Source organism: Mesoplodon mirus (assembly GCF_964341445.2).
Source record: "Mesoplodon mirus genome assembly, chromosome: 2".
NCBI lineage: Eukaryota > Metazoa > Chordata > Mammalia > Artiodactyla > Ziphiidae > Mesoplodon > Mesoplodon mirus.
In genome coordinates, this window is record NC_138977.1 from 200227566 (window position 1) to 200250971 (window position 23406).

At 52.7% G+C, this 23406-nt stretch overlaps 1 protein-coding gene across 1 annotated transcript; it reads left to right on the forward strand.

The window, feature by feature from the left end:
- The first annotated feature begins 1034 nt into the window (after positions 1–1034).
- Positions 1035–13243, forward strand: GOLGA7B (golgin A7 family member B). Its single transcript, XM_082631453.1, has 5 exons — positions 1035–1493; positions 7839–7964; positions 11626–11778; positions 11865–11966; positions 13058–13243. Exons 1-5 carry the CDS (start codon positions 1482–1484, stop codon positions 13157–13159), a joined length of 495 nt encoding a protein of 164 aa, XP_082487579.1. The 5' UTR covers positions 1035–1481; the 3' UTR covers positions 13160–13243.
- The last annotated feature ends 10163 nt before the right edge of the window (positions 13244–23406 follow it).

Below are 23406 nucleotides of genomic sequence, written 5' to 3' on the forward strand. Positions count from 1 at the left end.
TTCTGTATGTTTGAAATTTTCAAAATAAAAGGTTGAGGAAAAAGAAAGAATCCTAGAAATAGTCTAGTGAAGTCCAACACTCATTTTACAGAAAGAAGGTCAGGTGTGAAGTATTTACCTAAGGTCACGCTGCCTGAGGCAGGACCCGGGTCTGCTGGCTGCCCATGGCTCCCTGTGTGGGGGTTGCCACTGTTGACCCTTAGGCAGCTGTGAGCTGCAGAGGAACATACCCAGCTTCCCCTCAGAGACTGAGGGGTGCATGGGTGTGTGAAAGGGCACCTGTGTTGGTATTTCCTTTTTGTTTATTAAGCATATAGATAGGTCATCTGGTAGAAAGGTGTGATGTCCAAAATGTGAAAGAGGCACCAGAGCCAGACCTGCCATCCTTAGAGAGTGGGCATACCCATTTGGCACCATCTGCTTGTGGTTTTTAATTGGTGATGGTGGTGTGTATGTCAACTCTGGGATTTCAGAGGAGAGAGGGAAGAGTAAGGGTTGGGGGCAGGGCCAGGAAAAGCAGCAAGGAGAGGCTGGCTTCAGTTCTGGAGCTCCCTGAAAGAAGGGACCCCAGGCTATCTCTGGGGATGAAACAAGGGTACATATTTAAAGAAGGGAGGTGATTCCCTGCGGTCTGCAGCATCCTCCTCTAGCTAACAGGGTTCAAGGCAGTGAAAAGGAGAGAGGGGAGAGGAGGGAACGTCCAAGCAAGCCTCGAGAGGGGGCCACAGAGAAGAAACGGAAGAGAAAGAAGAGGAAAAAAACCACAGACGAGGCAGCCTGGGCCACGATGGGGGAGGGGTTGGGAAGAAGCCCTCACCTGGGGGCCTGCGAACGAGTCGAGGACCCTCAGCCTTGGCAGGCTGGAATGTCTTGCCCCAGAACGGTCCTGCCTCTCTCTCCTCCGAGTCTGCAAGTCCCTGGAGGCCTCGGTAGCGCGCGCCGAGGTCCTGGCTCTCTTACTAGGGGGAGGGGCAGGCAGGAGAGGCGGGGCCTCCGGGCCGGGCAGGAGCGGAGCTTCTGGCCGCGGGCGGGGCTCCTCTCCCGCGGGCGGGCGCCGGAGTCCGGGGCCGCCGCTTCCCACACCCGATCTGCCGAGGCGCCTGGCCCCTCCTCCCCGCCACCCCCCACCCCCCCGCCGCCCCCACGCCCGCCGCCCCTGTTAAAGATAAACCGGGACGCTGCCTGCAGGAGCAGCGGCAACCAGCGATCGGGCCCGGAAGAGCCTCGGCTGAGGCTTCGCCTCTCCGGCACGGCGCCCTTATCAGCACCGCGGAGAGCACAGTGACCGTCTCCAGGACCTAGGCGCCCGCCCGCCCAGCAGCCCACGGGCGGACGGGTCTGCGGCGTCCGCATCAGCACCGCGGACAGCGCCCCGGGCCCCATCTCGTTGCCGCCAGCCCACCTGCTCCCCGAGTCAGCACGGCGGACAACCCCCCTCGACGGGCCCCGCAGCTGCTCGGAGCTGTCAGCGCCCCCGGAACATGGCCACTGAGGTAGGGAGCGAACACCGGCCCGCAGGCAGTGCCCGGCTGCTGTGGGAAGAGATCCCCGCTAGGGGCGGGGAAGGAAGACGGAGGGTGGGGTAGGATGGGATGGGGTGGTTTCCCGGATCGGGTCCGGAGGGAAGGCGTGGGGGAGGGGCGAAGTGGCCAGAGGGAAGAAAGGGGCTCCTCACTGGAGCTCATTTCACCCCTGGCGTGTCAATCTTCCCCATCGGAGTCCTGAAGCTGTCCGCACCACTTGTTGGCACTAGTGCCAGGGTTGCTCCCGGGGCCTCAGCTGGGGTTTCCCCTTCCCATGGACTGAAAGTCCTGAAACCACTTCCCTAGAGGCTTGGAGACGAGCCTGAGCCAGTTTTAGGGGAGAGAAGGCGGCTGGCTGCTGTTGCTACGTGGTGCAGCCATCCAGCTTCCTAGCCCAAAAGCCTGACTAAGAGATGACAGACCTGCCTTCACATCTGCATTTCCTCCCCGGGGGCAGGGGGACAGGAGGGGACAAAGAATCCTTAGGTCAAAACCTCAGATGGTTGGTTTTAATGAGCTGCCTGCACCAGTTCAATTTTGCATGTTACCCTTTCTTGCTTCTTCACCCCTTTTGAGTTTCCTGTACCAGAAGACCGCATTTCCCTGTGTCTGATGGGAGGAGCTGCCTTCTTCAGGGTGTGCCTATACGTGTGTCACCTTCAAGGGACTTGAAAGCTGAACCAAGGACCTATTGACTGAGGGCAGGATCTATGTGCATTTGCTTAAGAGATCAGGAATTACCTCCTCTACTCATTTCACAAGGGAAATGGAGCTCTTTATATTCCCACTTCGTAAGTGGTAAAGCTCATACATAAAGGGGAGGACCTATTTAACACTCACACAGCGTGTCAGCAGCAGAGCTGAAAGTTTCTTCTTTGAATTTTGGAGTGGAACCCAGTACACCAGATTTCCCCAGTTCTAATGTTGACTTTTTTTGTGGTGTTTCCCCATTTCCAACCCAGCTGGAACACAAGCCAGGGGGACAGCAAAGGCTTTTGAATGATCCTATGCAGTGCCTCTGGGCATCCTGCTGAGCAGCGTGACATCAGTACCAAGTGTTACTGTTGTTATTCTGCTGTCGTTGCCACCACAGAACGAGGTGCAGTCGCTTGGCATCACTCGGCTTTCTGACAAGGCACAGGGTTAGTTAGCTAGGAGAGCTCGTCCCTCAGGACCCTGTGAGGGAACAAGCCCTGCGCAGACCCATGGAGCTTGGTTTCTAGGGTGGAGGAACGCAGAGTGCTCAGAAAGTGCCAGAGATACTGATAAGAGGAGGAAGAACAAAGGAGAAATGGCCAAGGAGCTGGTCATGTTCCAGGCAGGGCTGGCAGACTGCAGCAGAGAGGCTGCTGGTGTTGGACAGGAAGGGGAGACTTCAGCTACGTGGGAACAGTTGGGCCAGCAGTGTGGGCAGAAAAGGTGGCCACATCTGTGATGAGGCCCATTTGTCCCGGCAAATCTCCCTCTCAGGTCTGCTATGGTTCACAGATTCTAACCAGCAGGCTTACATCTCTAGGTCGAGGCAGTGTTTCCAGGAGGCTGCTGTTAGCCTGCTGTTAGCTCTGCTCGTAATGCTTCTGTGAATATAGCATTTTCCTGTATACAAAGCACTATCACATGAGTGATCTCCTTTGAGCCTTAGAGCAACCCTGTGAAGTAGGCGAGGATGGTGTCATTATCCCCAGTTAACAGATGAGACAGCTGAGGCTCGGAAGCTTGCCTAATCCCTGTGAAGGAACCAAGGAAGGCATCATTATCCCATTTTACAGATGATGCAACTGGAGTGCTGAGACTTATCCAAGAAAATATGGCTAAAAAGTGGCAGGGCCAGGACTAGAACTTGAGTCTTCTGCCTCCCTGGCCAGTGCTTTGTTTGCTACATCCAGGTGTATCCAGTTAGCCAACTGTGTTGCCCAGTAGAGAGGAGAGGACTAGGGGTCCTGACATAAGACTTTGATGGGGGAAGGATGCAAAGGAGTTCAGGAAGGGCTGGAGTATGAGGACTCAGGTACCCTGACTGGCCTGGCTGGTTCAGCTTGAGGGCAGAGGGATGGAGGAGTGCCCACAGGGTTGAGGGGCTGAGGACAAATATTGCCCATTTCCCAGTTTGGCCTCGGGTGGACTCTGATGGCAGCACAGAGGGAGGAAGCCTTAGCTCTGCCAAGGCACAGGACGATCACATTATCTGGGCTGCAGAGCGAGTCATTTTCTCCAGGCTGTTTTTACTGTTAGGACTGAGGTAAGATTACCAGGAAAAACCTGTTGGGAGAAGGAAAACCTCATGCCAAGCTCCTGTGGTCTTTCTCTTAGGATTCTGAATGGGAGGCCCTCAGCTACAGCAGAAAGTGTTTTGAGAGGAGGAGAGGGGAGAGAGGGAGGGAAGAAGAGACAGAGGGAGAGAACTGAGAAAGACTGGAGATCCCTGGATCCCTGGATGGAAGGCATGGAAACTGGATATTTCCTATTCCCGAATTTCTGTTTAGGAGTTAGCATTAGGGGAGGGGTGTGTGTGAGGGCCTCAGAGGAGGGATGAAGCCTCCTGAGCCATACACTGACCTCATTTGGAAAACTGTAATGAGCCCATTTCCTGCATGACAAACCTCTGCGAATGTGTGTCATGGGAGCAGGGTCTGCCCTGGAAACCAGTCCAGGTGGCCAAGGACAACTGGGGAATGCTTGGCTGGGAGGGGCTTGTCCAAGTGGTGGAGTTTGGCCCCTCAGAGATTTTTAAATGCACCCAAGTAGCATTAGCCAAGAAAGGCATTGGAGGTTTGGTCTCTGAGGCATGAAATTAACAAGCAGCAGACAATGGGCTGGGCTGGGGCCCTGGTGCAGCCTGAGAAGGAGGCCCTGCGCCTGGGTTTCCAGCCTGAGGCCCAACTCGGCTGCCTGTGACTCACGATCCTCACTCCTCCTCCACACCCCAGCCAGGGAGGATGGTGTCGGCTCATCAGCTGAACCTTCTGATTCTTGAGTTGAGCCTCAAATGCGTCCTCTGGAATTCATTGGTTTTTAATGAATGTGGAGATGTGGGCCAGATGGGGTCTTCTGTTCATCTTGGTCCGATCCGCCTGGGAGTGCGCATCTGCACTCCAGTGCTTGCTCCTCCCCGCCTCTGCCAAGATGACTCTGTCAAGTGTACAGACCCTAAGTGTGAGACCTGGGATACCCACTCTCCTGGCAGCCTCCTTTTCCCTGCCATGCAGTTCAAAAATTGGTGTCAGCAGATCTCACCACTGATTTTCTCTTTCTTCCTCATGCAGTGCCTCTTGGTCCTGTCCTAACTCAGCTGCCAGCAGCTAGGGGATGGTGATGGGAGAGAGGGGAGGGTTGAGGAAGGTGAGAAGTAAGACGCAGGAGACCCTGCCTTGCCTTAGATCCTACTCTTCACTAACTGCAGATGCGTTAGAGGCTTAGAGTCTGTGTGCTCTAAGTAGATCTGGGAAACTAGGGCTCTGGCATACAAAGTGTGTCTGATGCCATCCTCTAGCAACTCCTTGAGACCCCACAGACACTCTCCGGGGAGGGAAGAAGATCCCTAGTCATCTAGAGCCAGGACAGTGTTCTAAGGCTCAGGATATTGTTGGGTTTGGAAAGGGTGTTGACCCCTCCCACTCTGGCTACTTGAGAACACATTGATAAAAGCCAGAAGGAAATGGGACTGTACTCTGTAAGGTAGCACCCTAAAATCTTAATGGTGTAATAAAATAGAGGTTTATTTCCTGCTCAGTAAAGTCCCAGACCGGTGTTCCTGATCAGTAGGTGGCTCTCCTCTAGGCGGTGATTCAGGGACCCAGGCTCTCTTCAGCTTGTGGTTCCACTATCTTCAACACATGGCTCTCTTGGTTTCTGTGGGAGGGGAAAAAATTCACAGAGGAGTGGTGGCCTTTATGAGTCAAGCCTATACATGACATTCATCGCTTCCATTCACATTCCATTCAGTCCTATGGCCACACCTAACTGAAAGGGAGGCTGGGAATTAATCTAGCTGTGTGACCAAGAGGAAGAAGTGGCTGTAGTCAACAGCTAGCCAGTCACTAGAGACATATACCTTCATGGTAGCACACAGTATGTGTGCATTCAGTCACAGACAAAGGAGGATATTGGAGGGGAAGAAGCTGAGCCCATTTCAGAATGGCCGAAGCACTGTCCTTTCCTTTTCTTTCCATTCTCACCAGTATTTTTCTTAAGTTAGACCCACTTTAATTTTCCCCTGGACTACTACAAAGATAGTCATCCCTCCACCTGGCCCCCTACCCCAGTCATGCCCACTTCCCATGCACCACTCACGAAGCTACCAGAATGATCCTTCTGGGGCTAGGGGAATCCATCCTCAAGATTGACAGGCTCATGTAGGTTGGTTTAGAAGGTCGGAGGAAGGTCACAGCCCCTTCCTTTTCCTTTGAAAATACAACTGTATGAAACCTTAACCAGACAGAGCAGACACACTGATGAATAACATTTTTATATTACCAAAGCATTTTTTATTTTTCAAAGCTATCATAGGATCCTACTAAATGTCAAGGGGACTCCTTCAATTAAAACCTTGATTAGGGGAATCAAGGACTATAGGAGGCCTTATACATCATTTCATCCCATTACAATACTTTAGGATCACACTCTTACATAGAGCAAAATTCACTTGGATTTAGGAAGGTCTTGTTAGCATCATCCCAGGACCTTGATCTACCTATCATCTGCTCTTACTACCACACTGAAAACCTTTCTCTCTTTACTTATTCTTCGCCAGCTCTTAAGCAATTTAAGTATCTTCTATCTTAAACCCTCCGCTCCAGTAGGAACTTGTCAAGCTCTTTGTGATCGAACCCTTGCCCTCTCTACACTCTCATCATCTACTGCTCTTATCTGCTCTGCAAACCAACTTCAGTCTTGCTGAAATCTGCCTCCAGTCATTGGAGTAGACCTTGTTCTCTGCTGTCTCCGTTAACTCTGCACAAGCTTCTCCCTCTGGGTTGCCTTTTCTTCCCGCCCTCACCCCCCCTCCCCACCCATCCCCCACCGCTGGTAGCTCCTTTATGACTCCACACAGACCTCAGGGAGCCTTTTCTGAGTAAGCGTTTCTGGGGGAGATGCTACTTCTCCGCAGCATTTATCACAGTCTGATTCATTGTATATTTACTTGTCTTCCTCCCTGGAGCTCACAGACTGTCTTTTGCTCAGCATCCCCAGAGCCTGGCAATAGTAAGGACTCAATAAATGAAAGCTGAGTGACTGAATGGATTCACCTTAATTACACAGGATGAACTGGCTGTGTTCACTCTGCCTTTGGGGCTTGGGCTCCACATGGTTCCAATGTCTGGAATATTTCACCCAGTGGGAAGCTTGGCTCAGATGTCGGTGATGGAGGCTGGAAGTGGAAGAAAGAGGCCCTGTTCTTCTGTGGATTTGAGCCCACTTCTCTGAAATGCTAGAGTCTGTGTCAATGTCAAGTTTGCAGGTGTGGACAAGGGACAGAAGTCACCCCACTCCTTCCCACAAGGGCAGGAGATTTCTTCATTTTCTGGCCTCAGCCCACTTTATCCACAATTTTCTCTGGGAAATTTGGATGTCTGTGGGCCCCTTCTTTCCTGTGATGAGATGTGCTGGACGTGGAAACAATCTGTGGTGTCTCTCACTTAAGCCATAACCTGGCCTGAACCTCAGTGTCCCTCTGAGTTCATGGGTGCATCACATCTTCCTTTGCCCCACAAACTCCCCTCCCCCAACCCTGTCAGCTCTACTAGGCGGGATGGGTCCGAGGCATCAGTCTTGTCCAGCGCTGGGGTCCCCAAGCCACAGCCTGACAAGCTGTGAACATTTGATACTTGCTGAATGAATGAAAGAGTGAAAGACCCCACCATGAATGTGTGTGTGTGTGTATGTGTGTGAGAGAGAGAGAGAGAGACAGAGACAGAGAGAGAGACAGAGAGAGAGAGAGAAAGAGAGAGAGAGAGAAAGAGAGAGAGAGAGAGAGAGGATCTGGGCTAGCCACCAGGAAGTGTCTTCCTCTCATTAAAATTTGTTCCTGGCTCTGTTGGTGATTCCAGAACCTCTCACTTTGGCTCAGCTTTGGCTCTGCTTCAGGCTTTTTCTAGATCTTTCTGGGATAGCTAGAGGCATCTCCTGGAGTAAACTCAACAAGCCTGCTTCCCGCAACCTTCCTTGAATATTTGTGGGGTGGACAAGTTGTCCTGGTTTGCTGGGAACTTTCCTGATTTTAGCAATGAAAGGCCCACACCCCAATAAACCCCTCCGTCTTGGACAAACCTACAAGGATGATCACCTTGAGTGCGTGTCTCCTGAACGTCTCCCCAGGTCCACAATCTGCAGGAGCTCCGGCGAAGTGCCTCACTGGCCACCAAGGTCTTTATCCAGAGAGACTACAGCGATGGGACCATCTGTCAGTTCCAGACCAAATTCCCCCCAGAGCTGGACAGCCGGGTAAGGATGTCTTTTCCTAAAGTTGGATCATAGACTATGATGGAACTGAGGGGCTTATTAGAATACGTATATTTTTCCAAGAAAAAAATAGTATAGGAAACAACTTGCTCAGCCACCGCAAGTGGAAGAACTAAATAATGTCCTTAACACTGTCTTGCTGTCACCTTCTAGAAAGTTAGAGCTGAAACACCTCAGAGATTTTCCAGTTCAGTGGCTCTCACATTTCAGAGAATCACCTAGAGAGCTTGTCAAACAAATGCAAATTCCTGGGTCTTATTGGAATTTGCTTATTGGACGATACTAGGTGTCATCAGAGATGCTGACTCAGTTGCAGGACTGGGTTCAGGAATCTCTCTTTAGAAACACCTCTCAACCCCAGCTACACATTAGAACTTCCTGGGGAGCTTAAAAAAATCCCAATGCCCAGACCACACCCAAGATCAATTAAATCAGAGTGTCTGGGACTGGGGCCCAGGCATCAGCATTGCTTTAAATTTCCCTGGGTGGTTCCACTGTGCGTCCGGGGCTGAGGATCTTAATTTTTAATGACTAATCCCCAGGTGATGTGGGACTGGGTGATTCACAGATCCCACTTTGAGAATCTCTGGTCTCCTAGTACAGTGATTCTCATGCTGGGCTGCCCGTTAGAATCACCTGGGAACTTTTGGGAAAACCTTGCAGGGTGTCAGCTTGGGTAGAATAGGACAGTGGTCGTCTTTGCTGCTCGGACCCACCCTCTCGCTTCTCAGACCATTTGAATCAGAATCTCCTGGAGGCAAGACCTGAGTATGCCTACGTTTCAAAAGCTGCTCAGGTGATTTTAGTGTGTACCATAATTGAGAACAACTAAGCCCTTGAACCAAAACTGTGGTCTGTGGACAGGCAACGTCAACGTCCCCTGGAAACACAGAATCTCAGGCTCCACCCTGGATCTACTGACTCAGAATTTGCATTTTAACCAGATCCTGAAGTTATTCATATGTGCATAAAAGTTTGAGAAGCATTGCATTAGTTCATCCTCTCATTTAAGAGAGGAAACTCAGGGCCAGGAAGAGGAAGTGACATGCCAAACTGACTGAGGGCCGAAAGAGCCTTGGCGTCCGACTCTGCTTTTTCACAGGACTCCTGTTTCCTTAGTGGGTATAGATAAAACTGGGTGCCTGGGTGATCAGAGTCTTGGCAGGGAAAGCTTAGAGACCTGGAGGAAGGGCTGGAGGGTGCTTTTCCCTCCTTCTCCCCGCCTCGGACAGAGGGGAGAGCCTGATGCTCCATCACAGGGTCTGCTGGTAGCATCAGAGGCCGTCAACCAAGGGCTCTGCCCACAGCCTCCCTCTCCAGCTCAGCTACTTGGTTGTTTCATGGACCACTGGCCCCTTGCAAGGCATCAGCTTCTTCTGCTGAGTTTTGCTCCTGGTCCTGGGTGTATGTAGCCCTCATCCCAGGCCCCCTTAGAACTGGCCTGGGGTTGGGGGAGGGCAGAAGAAGGACCATGACCTTTCACTCAGCAGCCCAGGCAGATTTGAATGAGTTTGGGAGGGTGGGGCAGGGGTGGCCTTTGCTGATATGACCCCTAAACATCTTTTGGGGAGCCATGTAGATCTCCTTGTCTTAGCATGCCTGTCCTTTGGGGCGGGGGTGATCCCTGAGATACAGCAGCAGGGCTTGGGTCCCAGACAGGCTGGACATAATTTTCTCTATATGTTCACTCCAGATCTTTATAGAAGTAGTGGCTGGGAACCCCAAAGCTTCTGACTATTTGGGGGGAGAGCTTTTGTCCTAGACAGGAATGGGAGGTCCCTAATCTTATGTGATGGGCAGTTCTGGTCCTGTGGGGGTGAGTAGGGGAGGGGGTGCTTAAAGAATGTAAAACATGGGATGAGAGACACTCTGATACCTCCTGAGTTTGGAGCATGACCTTCCACTCCAGGCTTCAGTGGAGGGCTGCATGGTGAAGAGCACAGACTCGGGTCAGAGCTGTGTAAACTTGGCCAAGTTCACGCAGCATTCAGTAAGTTATTTATTAGGTGCCTACAGTGTATTGGGCACTGGAGATGTAGGAGTGAACACATGGAGCTTATTTTCTATTAGAGGATACAAAAAAATTTAAAAAGCAACAAGAAAATATGTAGGTGGTAACAAATACTGGAAATATAAGAGAGGAGGTCAAATACAAAGGGGGAGCTGGGCAGAGGATGCGGGGTGCTGTCAGATAAGGCGAGACCTAAGCGGAAGTAAGGGAAGAGCCAGGGCAGGGGGTGTCTGGGGAAAAGTCCTGCAGCTGAGGACACGGGCCCAAAGGACCTGTGGCATTTTCAGGAAGCAGTGGGCAGTCGGTGTGGCTGGAGTGAAGAGAACAGGAGACGGGATCAGAGGAGTTGCAGGGCCGGGTCCTGGAGGGCCTCAGAGGCATGTAAGGACTCCTTGGATTTTACTTGGAGAGAGATGGGGAGACTTGGGAAGCTCTTGATCAGAGTTATGACATGATCTGACTTTAACAGTCTCCCTTGGCAGGGCTGGGGGCAGGGAGACCACTTAAAGAGGTCAGAGATGATGGTGGTCTGGACCACAGAGCAGAGCTTCCATCAGGCTTCCCCTTAAAATGGGGGTGGGAGTCGTACTTCTCTGATAGGATTGTTATGAGGGTTAAATGAAAGAATACATAAAAAGTGCCTGGCACATAGAACGTACCTAATAAATATTAGCTATTATGGTTATGGATGCAGGCAGGATAGCTTCTCAGTTGTCCAAATGCATGGGGCTGTCCTGTTCTGGGTGACCTGTTTTCTTCTTTTTTAATTAATTAATTAATTAATTTTTGGCTGCGTTGGGTCTTCGTTGATGCGTGGGGGCTTTCTCTAGTTGCAGCGAGCGGGGGCTACTCTTCGTTGTGGTGCCTGGGCTTCTCATTGTGGTGGCTTCTCTTGTTGCGGAGCACGGGCTCTAGGCGCGAGGGCTTCAGTAGTTCTGGCATATGGGCTCAGTAGTTGTGGCTCGTGGGTTCTAGAGCGCAGGCTCAGGAGTTGTGGCTCGCGGGCTCAGTTGCTCCGTGGCATGTGGGATCTTCCCGGACCAGGGCTCGAACCCGTGTCCCCTGCATTGGCAGGCGGATTCTCAACCACTGCACCAAGAGGGAAGTCCCCTGGGTGACCTCTTAACTGGGAGGAAGTGCCTCCTCCTGGAAAGACACTCCTGAGGTCTTACCCAGTCAGCCTCATGCTCTGAAAACGTGGAGAGCCCCTACTAATCAGGTCCTGAGCCCTCTCACAGCCGTCACAATGGGGTGTGTGTGTGTGTGTGTGTGTGTGTGTGGCAAAGTCACTGGAATTCCTGCCTGATCTGCTGCAGAAAATGTTCACATCTTGGATTTCATGGGAGTTTTCTGTTTCCAAGGGAGGTCAAGTAGTCATTCTTACTCCCATTTTACAGATGTGGAAACTGAGGCGAGAGTGGTTAAGTCATCAGTCCAAGGTCACACAACCAGCTGATGGCCAAGTCTGGACGGGACCCCAGGTGCCTGACTCCCTGTGTGGCGCTCCATGCGCGCCTGCAGCCTCGCCGGTCTTGCCTGTGTGCCGCCAACCCCAACGCTGGTGGGGGCGCACCACTGCCACCTCCAGGAAGGCTGACCTGGGCCTGGCTCCCTGTCCCTCTCTCCCTCCAGATCGAGCGGCAGCTCTTTGAGGAGACTGTGAAGACCCTCAACAGCTTCTACGCAGAGGCGGAGAAGATTGGGGGCAGCTCCTACCTCGAGGGCTGCCTGGCCTGTGTCACGGCCTACTTCATCTTCCTCTGCATGGAGACCCACTATGAGAAGGTGGTTCCTTCCCCCACGGCCCCTCATCCCTTCCCCCAGGGCTCCTGTGCTCCACCCTCATCCTCAATCGGTCCCTGTCCTTGCAGGTCCTCAAGAAGATCTCCCGATACATCCAGGAGCAAAATGAGAAGGTCTTTGCCCCCCGAGGCCTCCTGCTCACAGACCCCGTGGAGCGTGGGATGAGGGTTGTATCCTTTCCAGCTGTTCCGTGCGAGGGCACAGAGCTGCCGGCCAGTGGGCCCCTGGTGAGGCTGCTGGGAAATGGGACCGCCTTCGGGGCCTCTGTTCAGGGAGTTCCTAGGGTTCCCGACACCCCCGGTCATCGGCCCCTGCCTCCACCCCAAGTTAGTGCTGTTTGTGCATTTTAGGCTTCGCTTTTGTTGAGCTGCATTTAATCAGCGCTTAATACATGCCAGATATCATAGTAAGTGCTTTGAAATATGAATCCATGTACTTCTCATAAGACCCCTATAAAGTGGGTAATTCTTCTTATTGCCTTTGTAGCTGACCCTGGCTCAGGGCCGCCCAGCTGGTGACCGCCAGAGCCAGGATCTGAGCTCAGGCCCACTCTTCAATGCTCTCGCATGTAACCCTCATTGAAGCCCGTTCAGTGAGCAGGTCCTGTTGTTGCCCTTTCGCAGATGAGAAAAGGGAGGTCTCGGTGGGAGGCTGGCGTTCGAGAGGGTTATAGGTCTGCTCACTCTACCTGGTCAAGGTGTACATACATCCTGCCCCCCAGTCAGCAGCAGAGAGTAGAATTGTTTAAAAATAACTTTTACTGGAAAACTGATAGGAAAATAGTAAAGAAAACGCAAATCCCAGAACCTCATGCTTACAAAGCCCAGGGAGAGGCTCTTCTCGTCTTTGCCGCTTTACTATGTGCCAGGCATTGTGCATTACATGCTTTATTTCATTTACTCCTTGCAGTAACCCCAAGATTCCATTATTATCCCCATTTTACAGATGAGATGGGTGAGCTGAGATTTGAACTCAGGACACCCAAGTCCTCACACTTCCTGTGCAGTAACACCCCCTCTTGGGCACATCCCCATCCTGGGATACAGTGATCAGACCCACTAGAATGTAGGCTCCTGGTCTTGGCTGTGGGCAGGAGCATCTGAGCTGAGTGAGCGCAGGTGCGAGGAGGGGCTTGGGTCTGGCTCCCCGGCCTCTGAGTCCTTACTGTCTGGGAAGCAGCACCAGCCCCGCCTCCCGCTTCCCTGCTGGCCTCCATCAGCCGCTTCCTGTCCGCTTGCATCCCTCCTTAGCGCCGCCCCAGATCGAGATCTCCATCTACGAAGACCGGTGCAGCAGTGGCAGCTCCAGCAGTGGCGGTAGCAGTGGCAGCGGCAGCAGCAGCGGCGGGGCCGGTGGCCGGTGACTGGCCGAGAGTCCCTGCAGGGAGGTGTACGACTGGACCGAGGGCCCTGCAGACCTGTGGCGGCTACGCTACCAGAGCACCCGCTTCTGAGTCATTCTCTGGGCCCACCCTGCTGTCCAGGGCAGGAGGCAGGGTGACCCGCCCAGTGTTGCCTGCGGGCCATCAACGGCGCCCCCTGCCCCTCGCCCCCGGCAGGACAGTCCACTTCCTGACCTGGCTCTTACCTGACGGGGCTGGTCTGGGTCACACAGAGGCAGGTTTTCCAGGGGGAGGCTGAGGTGAGGACAACACAATTTGGACAGCCCCTCTCTTCTGCAGCTCCCCTCCCGACACCCCAGAAGAGGATCCAGGTCTGTCACGTAGAGAATTCCCATCCTGCACGATTCCTCACCCCAAATCCCGCATCCACCAGGACTCCCTCCCTCGGGGCCCTGCTCCCCATGGCTGTCTCCCAGTGTCTGCTCTTTCTGATGCCACCACGGGCCCTCTGCCTGTCTGTGACCCTGCCTCCACCGAATTCAAGGTCTGGGGAGACAGGAGTGGTCAGCCTGTGGGCGCTGCGGTGGGGAGCTCTTCAGCCCCCTCCTGACCTCTTCTAGACTCATGGTGTCCCTGTCCTCCACCCAGAGCCTGGAGGTCATCTTAGCCTTGCCAAGAAGCGTCCAAGTCCTGCGACTTTGCAGGCCACCAGGTGCTGGTGGTGGGGCACATGGCCTGGGGCTCTGGGAGGTTATATGGGGGTCTGGAGAAATGCCTCATGGAGAGATGTAGCCTTGGGGGGTTTAACCGCCAGAACTGGAGCCAACTTCCTGAGATTAGAACCTGCACGTGTGTGAGAATGAGTGTGTGTGCACGCAGGCACATGCGTAAATGCACATATGTGAGTGCACTATGTGCATGAATGCACCTGTGTGTACTGTGTGTGAGGGCAGGCGTGTGCATGAGTGCATGGTGAGTGCACTTGTGTGAGTGTGTGTACGCAGGCGTGTGTGCATGTATGTGAGTGCACTTGTACGTTCCCCTTGGCTGCTGGGCCAATGACTGCCCCTCTCTGCATCCTGTCTTATCTTCGTGTGCCACGGTCTGGCTGCTCCTCTGTGTGGGTCCAGCCTGTCCCCCTGTAAATAAATGTCCTAATGTCTCTTGCCCGTTGCCTGGGCTGCCAGCTTGGCTCTTCTTCCTGGCCTCTCCCCTACCTGCAAGGTTCTCCCCACCTTCTGACTGTACTGTGTACATTCTAACAAAAAAGAAGTTGGGGTTCTAGGAGAACAGAGCCAATGTTCCAGGGCCTTCTGTGCCCCCCTCTCAGTCCCTCATGACAAGGCAATGGGGCCATGGACACTGCATATTCAGCCCGCCCAGGCTCTGGGGCTCTCTAAGGCTGTGTAAGTGAGGCTTCTTTGGAAGGTCAAAGGAGCTGCTAACCCTCAGGGGAAAAGGCAAATTTCTTTCTTGAAAGGAAAGAGGGGTGTCTAGCCAATGAGGCCCTGGCTGCCGACACCCAGCAGCCCCATCCTGGTGCCTGAAGATGGACAGAAGAAGACTGCCTGCCTCAGCCGGCAGGAGGTGCTAGAGTGGATATGAAAGACCAACTAGCCAGGTAGCTTTCTGGAACCAAAGAGGGGCCTGATTTTCTTCTGGATGCAGGAGCAGTGTGTAGGAAAGTTCCAGCGAGCTGGAGAGGGCAGCCCAGCCCCTGAGCCTAAGTGGGTCCCAGTCCAAGGATGCCCCGGGTGAGCTTGCAGCCCAGTGGGCTCCAGCACAGCCCCTACCCCTATACCCACCCTGGCCCACCGTATGGCTGGGGCTGACCTGTGCGTCTCCTGTGGGAGGGCTGGGCGTAGGCGATGTGGTGGCCTTTTGCTTTATTATTTCTTTTTCCAATAAAAGGCCTTGCCTAGCTTGAGGCTCTGTGCTTCATCTCTCCCCCACGGTGGTGGGAGGCCAGATCTGTGCCCCAGGACCACGGCGAGGAGGCAGGGCTGAGTGTACTCCTGAAGAGGCAGCGCCCTGACACGGCAGGACGGGCCCTGTCTTCTTGGAGCTTGCGGTCTAGTGGGAGGCAGACACTCTGCATCCCTAATCTGGAGGCTTTATGCGGCCCTGGGATCCTTAGGTGGGGGGAACAGGTTGGACTGAAAGCTGGTCAAAATCAAGTCATGGGGCTTCCCTGGTGGCGCAGTGGTTGAGAGTCCGCCTGCCGATGCAGGGGACACAGGTTCGTGCCCCGGTCCGGGAGGATCCCACGTGCCGCGGAACGGCTGGGCCCGTGAGCCATGGCCGCTGAGCCTGCACGTCCGGAGTCTGTGCTCCGCAACAGGAGAGGCCACAGCGGTGAGAGGCCCGCGTACCACAAAAAAAAAAAAAAAAAAAAAAAAAGTCATGGATTAATTAGATAAATACCGATTTCTTGAACTCATATCTGTTCGGGGTTGGATCACACAGGTCACTCAGTTCTAAAGAAAAGTATGTGGGTGTTGGAACCTAGTAGAGTTGTGTCTTGGCTTAGGCTCCGGATGCGCAGGCTCAGCGGCCATGGCTCACGGGCCCAGCTGCTCCATGGCATGTGGGATCCTCCCGGACTGGGGCACGAACCCGTGTCCCCTGCATCAGCAGGCGGACTCTCAACCACTGCGCCACCAGGGAAGCCCTGTGTCTTGGCTTTTATAAAACTAAATAACATTTAATGAGCACCTACTGTGTGCCAGATACTCTGCTAAAACCATGTGGCACAGATGTGGGAGGGCATTTAAAGATCATCTAAGTGAGGCAGAATGGAGGCCCAGAGAGGGTGAGTGACTTGACCTAGGTCACACAGCTGGTTGATGATATTGCCAGGTTTAGAACCAAGGTCGTCTCCTGACCCAGTGCTCACTCTGACACTTTGGGGATGACACCCAAATGGAAGTTGCCCGAGGCTGTAGGATGGCCGGGGTCACACATTCAGGTCTGTGGGACAAGAGAGGATCCCACCAGACCGTGGGGACAATGGCTCCACCTCTGGGTGGGGGTCTGGGGGGGGGCCCTCTCTGAACAGGACCCTGCGTTTCTTCCCTGTTTGTACTTTCTGCTCCTAAGGGGCAGCTGGACTTGCTGACTCTGCTGAAACCTGGGGTGTGGGTGGGTTGTCACAATGGAGGCTGTTCTTTAACATGCGGGTAGGTTCATTTTGTCTGTCGTGTTTGCAACATTATTATTAGTAGTAATAATAAACAAACAATAGTAGCTAACATTTATTTAGCACTGACTATGTGCCAGGCACTAGGCTAAGACTCTACATAATTCATCATTCAATCCTCACAACGACCCTCTGTGGTGTGGACTATCATTCCCACTTACAGATGAAAAGACTGAGGCTCACAGAAGGTAAGTAACTTGCCCAACTAGAAAGTGGCAGAGCTTGGCTTTGAATCCAGACAGTCTGACTCCAAACTGTGGGGAAGACGATACCAGCTTCAGAGACCCCCTCAGCCATCCTAGGGTGAGGATTTGGCAGATAACCCAGGGAAGGACTTGGAGGTGTGCCTCGGCTCCAAGGGAGGTCTGGTACCTTCAAGCCCAGGGCATCACGGGAGTGTGGGTGGTTGGGCTCCTCATGGGCGTGCGGGGCCCACAGGGGCAGCTTGGTGAAGGGCAGTGAGGGGAGAAGCCGGCTGAGGCGTGGCTTCTCTGCCTGGCTCTCTTCTGCTGGCTCAGTTATGGGGGAAGTGACAGCCATATCCCTGCAACCTCCTTGCCAGCCAGAGACAGGCCCCATCAGGCCCCAGGAGCAGAGGAACCCTCAGGCAGCTCTGGGCAGCTGCGCCCCCATCTCGGTCCCCTGACTCCGCTTTCTGGCTTCCTTTGGCCAAAGGCAGGGGTGTGTGTGAAAACCACAGGGTTTACAGAAGCTCATGGTGCCACCGAGTGGTGGCATCTTGCACTGCACCCCCAAATCAAAGCAGATTGGGCCAGAGCATCTCAGCGGCTGGGAAACTTCTCCGTGACCCCCAAACAAGCAGCTGCTCCCACCAGCAAGGATTTTTCTGTGACTTCCAGAGTGGTACGGGGCAAAGATGGAGTCCAGTCTGTGGTGACTCTTTCTCCCTATGGCCAGCCACCGGGGTGCTGCCTTTCTCCTGGGGGTCTTGTAGCCTGGGAAACCCGACCTCCCTTCTCCATAGCTCTGGAAGGACTTACAGTGACGAGGTGTCTGGCAGGAGGCACCCACACCTGGTTTTGGCTTTACTGTTCACCATGGGTGAAAGCAATGCAAAGAGCACCCCAAGTCAGACCTGAATTGGAGCTCTGGCTTCATGACAGTTGCATACGGTGGAAAGACCTGGAGCTTTAGTTTCCCCAGCTGTAAAATCGGGATACTAATACTTTACAGAATTGCCTAGACCAGTGCTTCTCATCCTTGGTCGTAATCACAGTTACCTGGGGAGCAAGAAAAACCACTGATGCCTGGTCCTGTCCCCAGGGATTCTGATTTCATTGTTCTGGGGTGCAGCCTGGGCATCAGGAGTTTTAAAATTTCCCCTAGAGATTCTAGTGTGAAGGCAAGGTTGAGAACCCCCGGTTTCGACGGTACCTAGAGCCTATGAGCTTTTCACAGGCCTCTGAAGATATCTGAGACCCGAATGGAAAAGTTGATTGGTTCCATGAATTCAGCCAGACACAAAATGAGTATGAACTCTATGATCGCACTTATAACACATTCTAATACAGGCAAAACTAAGCTATGGTGTTAGCAGTCAGGATAGCGGCTGCCCTGGGGGGGGGCAGCGAGTGGAAGGGGGCCTGGGGGCTTCTGGGGACTCCTGATGAGCTGTTTCTCCAGCAGTTACATAGGTGTGCTCACGTTCAGAGCATTCATGGAGCTGTACACTTAAGGTTTGCATATTTTCTATAAGTATGATACATTTCAATGAAATTTACCAAGAAAGTTCATTGGCTTCAAAATAGGAAAAGAAAGCACAAAACTGAAATTAATGTTTTATTACATATCTACAAAATGTAACATTGTCAAACAGTCAACTGCAATTTAACTCGAGTCGTGTGTGTGTGTGTGTGTGTGTGATTTAGTGCGGGTTGAGGATGTATATGGAAATGTTTGATATGATCAGGGGTGGGGCACTTAAAAAAGAAGGTCCCTGGTACCCGAGAAAATCTTAGAACAGCCCAGGTTTATGCCAGAAGCTCTTAATCTTGACCCCTTGCCCTTGTATGCAGAATGATGTACCTTTAACTGGGGAAGAGAATCCACAGCTTTCAGCAGATTCTCAAAGGGGTATGTGACCCCCCCAAAAAAGGTTAAGAACAACTGGTTTTGAGGAGCCGGTGAGAAACTGGCCACGAATGTGCCTGGCATGAAATAGGTGTTCTTTCCCTCCTTTCAAAGTCCAGCCTTCCGAGGTTTCCACAGAACCCTTCTCAGGTGACTTTGGGAGGATTTATTCTCCTGGTGGTACTGAGGGCATTTTTTGTGCTGTGCTCACAGCTCTTCCTCTAAGAGGCTATTTAAAGGGCCTGTCACTTCAGCATCTGCTGGGCAGCAGAACTTAGCGTCCCAGAGCTGCACAGGGACTCGTGGTTTTGACAGGGATGATGGAGGAGGTGGAAGAGTATGGAGGGGGTCAGAAAGCTGCACCGGTCTGCAGACCCCTGGTCAATTGCTTAACCACACTGAGTCTTAGCTTGTCATTTGCAAAATGAGAGCGTTGTGAGAAGGCATCTTTGTAAATGATCATCTGTTTCTCCAATGTAAGATATTGTTATTGCTGGAGTTACACTAGGATCTCATTATACCATGGTCTCATGATGTAGATTTATAGCCAAGTCCCAGATTCTTGCATAGAACAAGCAAAATCCAAGGGTTCACTGATCCCCTAATATATACGGGGAACTTCTGTACAGTATTATTCCATTTTCTCTTTAACACTCTTGTGGGTGGTTATATTTGAATTCTCATTTTATAGATGAGGAAATTAGATGGTTAAGTGGCTTCACGAGCGCCCACAGCTAGTTAGTGTCAGAGCGAAAGCTTGAACCTAAGTCTCCGACCCCAAATCCGTCTCTTATTCTGCTATTGTGTGTCACAGTTAGACAAAAGGTTCCGTTCTGCCTGGATTGACTCATGAAGACAGATTTCAGGCTCAGAGAGAAGCATGTGGGCAAATGCAGACACAGAAAAATTAGATTTGCAGGGGCACGAAGGGGCTAGTTATTTTGGAGTAATTCAAGTTATTGATTTCTGTAATGGAAAAGTGATTGCGGACCAGCTCCCACCTGAGAGCTGTGCTGAGCAAGGCCCTGGAAGGGGAAATGTTATACACAGCTTACAAGACCTTGTGGTGGGGATGGCCTTCCTCCTGTCCCAGTTCCTCTTGAACTGTTGGGGGTGGGGCGGGGATCTTGTCTTACTTATTTCTACCACCTCCCTCTCCCACCCCAAGTGCCTGGTGCAGTGCCTCACCCTTGGCAGGTGAACGAGAAGTGCAGCCCATCACAGGCTGGCAGGAAGAGACAAGAACATACAGACGTGAGATCCTCAGGCCCCTGAGGCAACGTGCCACTGAGAAGCAGCTTAGGCAGGTGCAGACACAGACAGGTAAGTGGTCACCGAGTAACTGAATTAAATGGTGACCCCAGGCCATCCCCTGCACTGGGCAGCTTTAATAACGTTGCCCTGGCCGTGATCCTGTGGCTCTGCTCATGATCTCCACCTGGGAGGGGAGGGAAGGGGAGGAAGTGTACCTCCTGACCCCACTCGGCCCCTGCCTGGGGCTCCTGGGCACCATTATTTTGAGGTGGTATATCTTGTGGGGCTGAGTGCTTTGCCCGGAAAGTCTGGCCCTGGGGTCCTAGAGGGTGAAGTACCATGGGTGGATGGATAGGTGGGTGGATGGACGGATAAGTGGATGGATACAGAGAAGATGTGTATAGGGAGATGACTGATGGATCAGAGGTGAGGGAGAGGGCCGCCTGGCTTGAGACGGATGCTCGCAGACCGTGGAGAAGCAGGTGAATGGATGGATACTGATCGGCCCTGTGCTCCCCAGTGCAGATCTAAATACAGGACTGGAGCTCTTCAAAGGGAAGATGCTGTGTAGGCCGGTCCCCACATGAACTCCACATTTATAACTGTGAGTGATGGTTGTGTCTCGTTGGGAAAGATTCTTATAGGTCTAACATCGCCCCAGTTAATGACTTATAGATTGTTGTAAAATCAGGCACTGCTAGAAGTGAAAGCAGGAGGTTAAAGGGCCTGGAACAGATTTCATAATAATATCTGCATTTGAACAATCTGGGCAGTGCACTGAGCACCTTATACGCTCTATCTCGACGAAGCCTCACAAAAGCTCTATGAGGTTATGCCTCCATTTGCAGTGGATGAAGAAACTGAGTCTCGGAGAGGTGAAGCCGCTTGTTTAAGGCCACTGCGGAGTGCATTGGTGGGGTGCCTGGGATTCAAGCCTGAGTCCAGCTGATCCCAGAGCCTCAGGGTGAAGAGAGAATTTTAAGGAGAGATGGAAGGAAAAAAGGAGGGAGGGGGGGGCTGCAGGGTTTGGGGATCAGCTCTGTAGGAAAGAATGTGGTCTTTGACACCCGAGACACCTTCTGCGCTGGGTGAAGCTTTGCGAGCTCCCGGCTGCCTTCTCCCTCTGTCCTCTCTGTGTCTGCCTCCAAGGCCTACACATCTTGAGCGTGGGGACTGGAAAGTGCAGAGAAGGTATATGTGGGGTTTGCCTTCCTCCCTTCGGCCTAAGCATGTCCCTCTGCGTGTCCCCACGAGCAGTCGGGGAACGTGACTGTGCTTTTGTCCCTCCCCCGGAGCTCTGCACGCAGGTCTGGGCTGGGGAGGAGAGTCAGCCCTTAGATCTTTTTTGCGGGGGGTGTTAAATGATTCTGGGGGATAAATCTTTCGTGACTTCTCTGGGTCTGGCCTTGAAGAAGGACAATGAGTTACCTTTACGGGAATTATTCTGGGCCCCTTCTGGAAGGCAGGTGGGCAGGCATGCTGAGGTCATGAGATTCTGGGCAGGACTTCCTGGGAAGGGGTGACACAGATTCTCCTTCTGTCCCCAGCCTCATCCCCTATGCTCCTGACCCTGTCTGCAGCCTCCCCTCTCTCAGCTGATCGGGACCCTCTTGGCACCTGGTACCTCCCCCTGGCTCTCTCGTCCTGGCTGTGTTCCACGGTCCAAGCACGGTGCCTGGATTCACGTGGTAGGCACTTCCCCTGACTTTGATTCTGTGTCAGCATGATAGAAAGCACAAGGCCCCCATGTTTCTAAAATGCTTGATGCAACTGTGCTTCTGAAATACTTTGGGTTTTCTGGAGAAGGAGGAGGCAGAGTGAGGCAAGCAGTCCCAGGCAGGAGTCAGATTCTCAGTTAGGCTGTGGTCCTCAGGAAAGCCACTGCTCATTTTGGGGCCTCCGTTTCCACGTCTGAGAAGGATGGGGCAGGACTAGATGACGTCTCAGGTGCCTCTGTAGTTAATGATCTAGGATTCCGTGCTGGTCGGGGGCGAATCCCTGGGCCAGTTCACTAGCTCCTGGTGGCTCCTGCTCTGTGCAGCTCAGTCAGTGCCATGCCCTCCCTGCTGGGTTTACCGCATTTTATGAGTATTCTCTTGGGAAATGGCACCTCGTGAGAACTAAGTTGAATACTTCAGCACAGCCCAGGCCCCGGGAAGGTTTGGTCTGCTCCCTCATGGCCATTTTCGGTCCTGAGATTGTTTCAGCTCCCTGTGGGTGGCCAATGTCCTCCAAATCTCCCACACTGCAGGCTCCCGGTGACCTGGGCCACGGCAGGTTGTGCTGGGAGCCACATGAGATTGGGCACTGAATAGATCTAGGCTCCATCCTGAACTTTGCTACTTAGTAATATTGGTGACATTTCTGATTTATTGAGGGCTTACTAGGTGCCAGGCTGGCCCTATGTCAAATATTTTATATCATCTTGTTTAATGTAAAAACTTTGTGTGGTAGGTATTATCCCCATTTTACAGATGAGAAAACTGAGGCTCAAACACAGCTCAAATACCTCTTTCTCAGCAAGGCCTACCCTGAGCCACCCTATTTAGAATGGCATTCTGCCTACCTCAGCGCTCCCGATTTGCCTTAATGCTGCTTCCTCCTTCCCACCTAACTTGTAACATACTATACACGTTACTTATTATGTTGTTTAGTGCCTGCCATATGTCACCAGGGCTTTCAGGAATCTTTGCTGGTGATGTTCACAGATGTACATTCCAAGCCACTAGAACCATGCCTGGCACATAATAGGTGCCCAGTGTATGCCGGGTGATACCTGGTTAAGTAATCTGCCCAGGTGTCAGTTACTTAACTAGCTGTGTGACCTTGGGTAACTTATTGTTTCTAAGCCTCAGTTTCTTTGGTCATAAAATAGAATAATAGCATTTATCCCATAGGATGGGTATGGGGATTAATGGAGATGTACAGTTTTGGGCACACGGCAGGCATTCTGTAAATGTTAGCTCCCTTCCCCGAGGAAGGTTTTTTCTTCTTGCTTCTCCCTGTTCTCTGATGGCCTACCCTTCGGCCACTTCAGAGAACAAGCGCTGAAGGACCGGGGGGGGGGGCATTATCTGTGGAGTTAACCAGCTTGTGTTCTCTCGCCCTCCTTCCTCCTCCTCCTAGGGTGTGCCTGTTGTTAAGGAGATGCAACATCAGCCCCTGACAGGACGTGGCTGGGGTCTGGTCCACACCAAAGGAGAGAGATGATGGCTGACCCCGGGGAGGGAGAGAAGGGGAGGGACCAGGCTTGCCTCCTGGGCTGAGAGTCTGAGGGGGGGTATCATTCTGGAATCTGCTGGAAAAACCCAGCTGGCTCCCTGAGAAAAAGAAGCGTTCGTCCTCCTGTCTCCATGTGACTCTGGAATGATGACCAAGGGTCCTGTTCAGAGGCGGGAGTGGAACCCCTGCTTGAGCTGCAGTCCAGTGGTGGGCGCCGGTCAGGGTGCGATGCCCAGACCCTGGGAGGGGGCCATAGCAGCCAGAGTGACACAAAATCAAACTCCTGGCCCTCAGAATGGCACCTCCCCAGAACAGGGCTGGCAGCTGAGTAGATGCTTGAAGAGGTCACGTGGGTGATTCACAATTTTGTGCCTGGTGAGGGGACTCGACACAGGTACTGCCATTTCTTCTTGCAGCTTGAATGTCACTGTGGGGAGACTGTCTCTGATCCTGGGCCTCCAGGGACTCCATTTCTTCTACCCACCCCACCCCTTGATCCTGG